The 8268-nt window shown below is 38.1% G+C and overlaps 1 protein-coding gene across 1 annotated transcript; it reads left to right on the top strand.

The window, feature by feature from the left end:
- The first annotated feature begins 917 nt into the window (after positions 1–917).
- On the top strand, positions 918–7203 carry LOC119493266 (prostaglandin G/H synthase 1-like). Its single transcript, XM_037778422.1, has 10 exons — positions 918–933; positions 1044–1100; positions 1298–1438; positions 1941–2084; positions 2996–3177; positions 4170–4253; positions 4717–4963; positions 5052–5338; positions 6337–6484; positions 6607–7203. Exons 1-10 carry the CDS (start codon positions 918–920, stop codon positions 6954–6956), a joined length of 1656 nt encoding a protein of 551 aa, XP_037634350.1. The 3' UTR covers positions 6957–7203.
- The last annotated feature ends 1065 nt before the right edge of the window (positions 7204–8268 follow it).

Genomic DNA, 8268 nt, shown 5'->3' with positions numbered 1-8268 from the left:
ACTATTGTGAAGAACTATTAACTGTTCTTATGTGATGAGATGTGTAAGGGATTTTTTTCCCCCGTTATGTTATTAATGCTTGTCTATAAATTAATAGACAAGTGTACAGGTTACAGTCTAAACTGATGATTGATTTAAGCATTTATCAGGGACAGTTTAAAAAGAGAGAAAAGCTTTGCTTCTTTTTCAAAATAGCGGTTCTGTTTCTGTTATTTATTATTTTATGCTAAAACATTTAATTTATTCATTTTTATAAGCAGGAAAAGGCCCCACTGACATTAAACAATCTCTTTTACTGGAAAGTCCAGGCCATAGTAGCAGCACCGCACACAACATAAAACATAAATCTTAGGATTATTAATTAACTTTGTCTCTTAAATTACATTAAGCTACAGAAGGAACACTGGAAGTCGATCAGAGTTGGGGATGCTGAGAGAAATTATATAATCACAAAATGATAAGGTAACATTGTCCTGTAATTTACTGCAAGATGAGAGGTAATAGGGGGACTTCATCTTTCCCATGTTAAATGTGGTATGTTGTGTGAAACTGTTTCCCATTTCAGTTTTTATTAATACTTCATTAAGCTAATCATAAGATCCTAAAACTACACATTAAAAGATAGCATCAGATTAGTTCATTCATTTTTCATTTATTTATGTAGAGATGTAGATCAACAATAAAGAAAAAAGTAGCTATGTTTAGTGTGGCAATGGAATGAAAATTTATTAATTTATTTATGCAAAACGTTGCAAAATCTGAATGTTAAATTCTGCAATCAGTAAACAGTCTGTCTATTATTTAAATCTGACTCTTGGGCTCCCCTGAAGGAAAGTTATGCCGTGGGAAAGGCTTGTCTGTCTGTGTCGCACAGTAATTAAAACAAATTAATTATCAATGACGCCAATGGTACACTGATGGTGCTGGAGAAACGTATACTTTACATGCACATAAATAATGATGTACTTTTTCCTTGTTTGCAGTAAATCCCTGTTGCTACTACCCTTGTCAGAACTCAGGAGTCTGTGTGAGATTTGGTACAGATCGCTACGAATGTGACTGCACTCGAACCGGCTTCTATGGGGAAAACTGCACTGTTCGTAAGTTAATTTATTCTTTAGTGTTTGTGTAAAGTTGGCTCATAATGTGTTTAGATATTAGCTAGGAGTCAGCTGGCTTGGACCCATACAATGGGTCCACCTAGGCTACTAATAGGGGTCAGTCATTTTCTTTATATCAAAACTATCCTTAAATCTCACTTAAATATGAATTGTTCTAACTCAATCTTTGTCCACAGCGGAGTTCTGGTCCAGAGTTCGCCTCACGCTGAAACCAAATCCTGATGTCGCTCACTACATCCTCACCCACTTCCACTGGTTCTGGGACTTCGTCAACAACTCTTTCTTGCGAAGTACTTTCATGAAACTGGTGCTCACAGGTAGGCACTCTTCTTCTTTGTCATTTTACATTGTAGGAGGAAACTGAGCCGAAAGAAGAAAAAAAAACAAAAAAATGTGCTGTTGCTAATGGGAGGATTTTCTGCTTTTCTATGTTTTGTATCATTGTAAATTAAATATCTTTAATGATCATTTTGAAGACATTACCAACATTTGATAGACTTAATGATTAATCAATTGATAAGAAATATAAGAAATAAATTAAACAATAATGAAAACTATTGTTAGCTGCAGCTCTACAGCCATGTTACAATTTAGAAGGGGACTGTAATACAACATAACATACTGTATATAGTTACTCCAAATGACATGTATTTTGAGTACAAAATGCATGTGGTATACTCGTGGGAGAGCATAGATGGATACTGTAGTATTTATGTATTATATTCCACTCTTATGGAAAATGAATGTATTGCATTTACTCAACATTGACAGAAGTATGCAGTTAATACATAACTGGACTGTGTTTTTGTCATTTAAAAGCCAGAACTTCCCTTATTCCATGCCCTCCGACCTACAACAGCAAGTATGGATATCTGAACTGGGAGTCCTGCTACAACCTCACTTATTACACCAGGATTTTGCCTCCTGTACCGGAAGACTGTCCTTTGCCCTTGGGAACTAAAGGTAGATCTTTGACCTACACACGCCTACATACAGACAAGTATACCCTCTGATACTATAGGTCAGTGGTTCCCAATCAGGGATACTTCTGCATTTGCCATGGAGTACGTTGACAACACTACATGTTGCAATTGAAAGTGCATGAAAGACATGTAGCTCTGCAGTGAACAGAGAAGTTTAAACAAGTGATTGATAAATGGTTGAAATAGTAGACAATTAATGAATTAACAATTCAAACTGTTAGATCAAATTGGCAGCTAAACAGTTGAAACAGTTAGCAGGCTTAAATGCAATGGATAAATGGTGAAACAGCTAGAAGTAGTGGATTAAGGTTAAATACCTCAAAATAATGGGTAAATGGTTGAAAGGTATGAATACAAACTTGACCAAAACGACCTTAGCGTTTAGAGTTCAATAATCTCTATAAACAGATTCTACGTTCACAATGAGCAGCGCACGGAAAAGGAAATGTTGGCCCGGATATCCGCTGGCTACACCTGAACCCCAGAAATATAGCCCCTTACCCCCAGAGGCTTATCTATCGTCAGACCGATAGCATATGGGTTCTGAGATTGACAGTCCAATTGCACGAACTGGAGTTCATCTGACAGGAAGTATGCGGAGGTGCATCATACAGAAAGGTTTAACTGCCTTAGGTAATTATAACGTACATTTCTGTCCACAGGTAAACCTGTTCTTCCTGATCCCAAAGTGTTGGCTGAGCGTTTCTTTAAGAGAACCAAATTTCGTCAGACAACAGACGACGTCTATCGTCAGACCGATAGCAGATGGGTTCTGAGATTGACAGTTCAATTGCACGAACTTGAGTTCATCTGACAGGAAGTGTGCGGAGGTACATCATATAGAAAGGTTTAACTGCTTTAGGTAATTATAACGTACATTTCTGTCCACAGGTAAACCTGTTCTTCCTGATCCCAAAGTGTTGGCTGAGCGTTTCTTTAAGAGAACCAAATTTCGTCCAGACCCTCAGGGAGCCAGTCTGATGTTTGCTTTCATGGCGCAGCACTTCACTCACCAGTTTTTCAGGACAGACCATGAAGTTGGAAGGGGGTTCACCAAGGGTTTGGGACATGGGGTGAGACCCACTGTTCATTCTTTGTTCAAATCTTCACACGTAAAAGACAAAATACTGTTGATTTCCCACTTCTGTGGACCTCTTAAACCCCTGTATCTGTACCTGTATCTCTGCAACTACAAGGTCTATTTGAATAATCTTAATAATAATCTTGTAAGCATCAGTATATATGCTACTATATGTATGTAAATGAAGATCGAATACAGCATAAATGCAAGATTTAATTTCCGCCTAACAAAATTGTCCATTTTAGAGTGAATGTCCCTTTGGAATGATGCAGTTGCAGCCCAAAATCTCTAGCAAACCATATCACAACATCTAAACATTACCTGTGCACAGACAAATGCTAATAAAGTGAAGCAGAGCAAAGCTGGAGAGGTTTTAGTAGAGGCATGTTAAGGTGGAATCTTCATATTGGCCATTTTGGTACCATCTGTGCCATTTAACATTTTCTTAGGTAACTGTAAAACTCATTCAATTTCATCATAATTTTCTTTGAAAAATCAATCAATCAGACCTCTATACATGTTCCCATTAAAAAAACAAACATAATCTATTGGTCCATTTGACCAGCTCAGGCCTGTATTGAGGGCCAATGCCTTAAGGATGAGTGCAGTACCACGATTCATCCACCTATGGAGACATAGACCGTGTTTTCACATGGAAGGCTGAGGATAGGCTGTTTGATGCTGGAGGAAGGCAGAGTGCAAATGCTCCTCCATGTCATGCAGAGGATTATAGACAGCTTTAGCAAATAGCAGCGTTGATATGCCCTCCAACAGAACTTTTTAACACAAAGCAGCAAAGGTAAGGCTGTCTAAGTGAAGTTTATTTTTTCTCTTCTGCTGCTGGTTCAGTGAGTTTTGGTTGTAGAGTTATAAGACTTATATCGTTGCAATCTGTGTAGTCTCAGCTTTCAATATGATGATATTAATGATTCATATCCTTTGTGCGGGTAGCATGAATCGATATTCCCTCTTTTCTTCTCTCAGGTAGATGCTGGCAATATTTATGGAGACAAACTCATGCGACAGCTTCAACTCCGACTTCACAAAGACGGAAAGCTGAAATATCAGGTGTTAAACCAGCACTTATATTTTCTGTATATTTCTTGCATTCAGATGACATGGAATACTTTCACTTTCCTGCTAAATGACTGACTGCATTTTTTCTTGGAAAAATTAACAAGGTAATGGAGGTAGTCAGATTATCAGATGTACTTGTTAAAGGTACCCTGTGGAGTTTTTGACCATTGGTAGCGCTATGTCTTTACAAGCGGGTCTCTGTTTTGTTTGGCTGCACATAGTATAGTTTATGGGACTTCATGTTATATCACTATGGGATGAGTCAGACATGTCCGGCACAGAGTCACAACAAAGCAGACTCAGAGAAGACTTAGTTAACACTTACGAAAGAATAAAAAGGTTTAGAAAACAGTTTAGAAATCAAATACAACATCCCAGCATCCGAGGAAATGCAGTGACTAATTCAAGAGTATGCTTTATGTAAAATACTTTGCTTACACATGTTTGTTCACAGATAGTAAATGGTGAGATGTACCCTCCTACAGTAGCTGAAGTCCCTGTGTTCATGGCTTATCCTGAAGACTTCTCTCCAGAGAAGCGTCTGGCCATCGGTCATGAGTTATTTGGCCTCCTGCCGGGCCTCACCATGTATTCCACCATATGGTTGAGGGAGCATAACAGAGTCTGTGACATCCTGAAGGCAGAACATCCCACCTGGGACGATGAGCAGCTCTTCCAGACCACCAGACTCATCATCATTGGTGAGTTTAGTTTGACATCAACTGACAACATTGAAGACCACAACCAGAAGTGAAAAAACAAGCTCTTCTGTTTATCTCCATCCTTCAGGGGAGATAATCCGCATTATTATAGAAGAGTACGTGCAGCAGCTGAGTGGTTACCTGCTGAGCCTGAAGTTCGATCCCACAATGCTCTTCGAGGAACGTTTTCAGTACAGCAACCGCATCGCTCTGGAGTTCAGCCACCTCTACCATTGGCACTCTCTGATGCCTGACAGCTTCCTCATTGATGGAGATGAAATCCCGCACTCCCAGTTTCTGTACAACACCTCCCTCTTCCTGCACTATGGGGTGGAGAAACTGGTGGATGCCTTCTCTCGACAGCCTGCAGGACAGGTAGATAAGGACCATCCACTAACTGTGTACATGAATCTTGTGTTAGAGCTACAAGTGTAGCTACAGTTTTGGGTCTGCCGGGTTTTTTTGTAACATTTAGCTTCCCCTTTGTAAGAAGGACATAGCCAGCTAAGGTTGGTCATTGTGTTCATAATGTTACGATTGTAATCCTGACATAACTATTTATGTTATCATAACATATCAAACTATTTATGTGCAATCAAGACTTGCTTGTCTTATTATTCCCATATGGTTTAACTTTTTTCAACCTATTTAGGGTAGGTTGGCTGACAATATAAGCTCCTTTTCATCAACACCCTGTTTACTGGTATACTGAGAAATAAATGGAATACTGTAAAAATAGCAGACACAAAAAATAAACAAAGACAACACGCAGGCCTTACAGTATGGAAAAATTGAGCGTTTTAATTTTTAGATTGCTTTTTATATCCATATTCTGTAAACCTCTCAGTATAAAGAGTGGGGATACAAAATTTAGTTTGAGAACAGCGTAAACACCACAAATAGTTTATTTATTTGCATTAAACACAGTTACAACAGCAATTAGAGCATATTGCTGTGCAGTAAAGGAGGATTTAGATTTTTCAATTGTTAACTGAACAAAATTAACAGCAAAGTATAAAACCGTATCATCTGCATAAAATTGTACTTGCAAATCCCATAAAGAAGAGATGATATAATTTATATGAAAGGTATGTAGGTAAGTTAGGTTGTACTTAATGCTAAACAGTCGTCAGAGCCATATCAGGAAAATGGGCTTAAAATCTTTAAAGAAAGTCCATTTGGGTCTAATCAAAATGAAGATCTCTTCTTGATTAAACATAACTGCAAACCTGAATAAAAATTCTTTTGAATTAACATTTTTGCTCCGATAATCAAAGCGTCATCGACAAAGTGCCAGGATGCCAAAATTCAAGTGTCTGACAGAGTTTTCAGTCTATCACTGGACATTGGTGTAACATTTTTCTGTCTTTCAGATCGGTGGTGGCCGTAATTCTCATGAAAGCCTCCTCACAGTCTCAGAAATGGTCATCAAAGAGTCTCGAACAACACGTGTGCAGCCCTTCAATGAATACAGGAAGAAGTTTAACCTCAAGCCATACAGCTCTTTTGAGGAATTCACTGGTAAGCTGGAGTGATATTATTAACTGTTATTGTTTAGGTAATATTCTCAATAGAACTTTCTTTCAGTTCCCTAAAAGTAAAATTACATAAGAAATTCATCTAGTGTTTCTTTTCCAAAATAGATGACGAGGAAATGGCCAGAGGTTTACAGGAACTCTACGGTGACATAGATGCTTTGGAGTTTTACCCCGGCCTTTTACTAGAAAAAGCACGCCCTACTGGTATCTTTGGTGAGAGTATGGTGGAGATGGGTGCTCCCTTCTCCCTGAAAGGCCTGCTGGCAAACCCCATCTGCTCCCCTGAGTACTGGAAGCCCAGCACCTTTGGGGGAGAGACGGGCTTCAATATCGTCAAAACTGCCACTTTGAAGAAACTGGTGTGCCTCAACACCAAGTGGTGTCCATACGTGAACTTCCATGTTCCACGAAATGAGGAGGAGGCAAAACCAAGGAAACCCTCCACTGAGCTTTAAATTATCAATTGGCCTAATTAGTTTTTCAAGAGTTTATCGCCTTTCTTTGGTAGATAAGAGTCTGTTCAAATGCGTCCTAAATTATTGTTGCATTGAATGACTTCTGTAATTCCTGCATGCGTTCACCAGTGGTGGATTGAAACAACTTTGAAGCAAAGCATCTGAATACTTCTTCCTACACTGGCATTCACCTTATACCTGTATCTGTTCAAATAGGATATTGAATTAAATTTACTTTCAACTGCCAAAAGGTGTGTAAAAAAAATAGCCCAACTATTCTATGGTGGAACTGTTGTGTCTCAACTGTGAGAAATGTCTCTTTTTTTAAAAAATTAAAGATATATCCATCAATACGAAACACTAGTAGCCTGTTTGTGTACCATGTTAACTGATTACTGAGTAGACACTGATACAGGATCTGGAGTGATGAGGTTTGGAGAATGGTTATAGTTAGAGCTTTTAATAAGATGCTACAACTTTATTGCATATTTCATGTCAAAAATAAGGTTCACAGGCCATGTCTGAGTTAAATGCAAAAATATGACTAAAGACTTTGGTTGTATTGTCTAAATGTTTATTGATACAGCCCCTCTTACCCTCCTTTGGTTTAAAAAAAAGGTGTTAACAGTCAAATAGCTTGATATAAGAGAATGAGCAAATCACTGAAACAAAGAAATATTCAGTATTCTGTGACAAAGTAGAGTATCCTTGGCTGTTTCACTAAAGAAGTCAGAACTGTACAACACATTTAAGTCCTACTACACTTGAAATAACCCAGAACCAATACCACAATATGAATCAGTGAAACATGTGATTCCTATATAACTAATAATACAGTTAATACTACACATTTTCTCTTTCATGTTTCAGTAGTAAAATAAAAGTAGAAAGCAAGACTAGTTTCAGAAGTAGCCTGTACTACAGTCAAACTGTAACATGACAGTAATTAACGTAACCACAGGGAGTAATACAGAAAGTGCTGTGCTAAAGCTATGAAATACATTCATATTCATAATAAAGATGTGGATGATAATACAGAATATTTTAGCCCCATATTTTCACCTTTTTTTTTTAAGGAATAATTCCACATTTTGGGAAACATGCACATTTGAGTTAGATGAGAATATCGATAACACTCTCATGTCTGTGTGTTTGGTACAGAGTTGAAGCCAGGAGGCGGTTAGCCTAGCTGAGCATGACGACTGAAAGCAGCTAGCCTGGCTGTGTTTAAAGTTTCAAAAATAAGCTTACCAGCACCTCTGAAGCTCAGTATAGTTTTATGGGGAGTTTCGCAATTTTTTTGTGAACAGTC

Source organism: Sebastes umbrosus, chromosome 8 (genome assembly GCF_015220745.1).
Source record: "Sebastes umbrosus isolate fSebUmb1 chromosome 8, fSebUmb1.pri, whole genome shotgun sequence".
In the NCBI taxonomy this organism is placed as follows: domain Eukaryota; kingdom Metazoa; phylum Chordata; class Actinopteri; order Perciformes; family Sebastidae; genus Sebastes; species Sebastes umbrosus.
This window is presented reverse-complemented; position numbering and strand designations above follow the sequence as displayed.

What these genes read in the sequence shown, in the direction of transcription:
- LOC119493266 (XM_037778422.1), top strand. An exon ending in CATGAAACTGGTGCTCACAG is followed by an intron (nt 1,439 to 1,940) that starts GTAGGCACTCTT and finishes GTCATTTAAAAG; the next exon opens with CCAGAACTTCCCTTATTCCA. An exon ending in ACGGAAAGCTGAAATATCAG is followed by an intron (nt 4,254 to 4,716) that starts GTGTTAAACCAG and finishes GTTTGTTCACAG; the next exon opens with ATAGTAAATGGTGAGATGTA.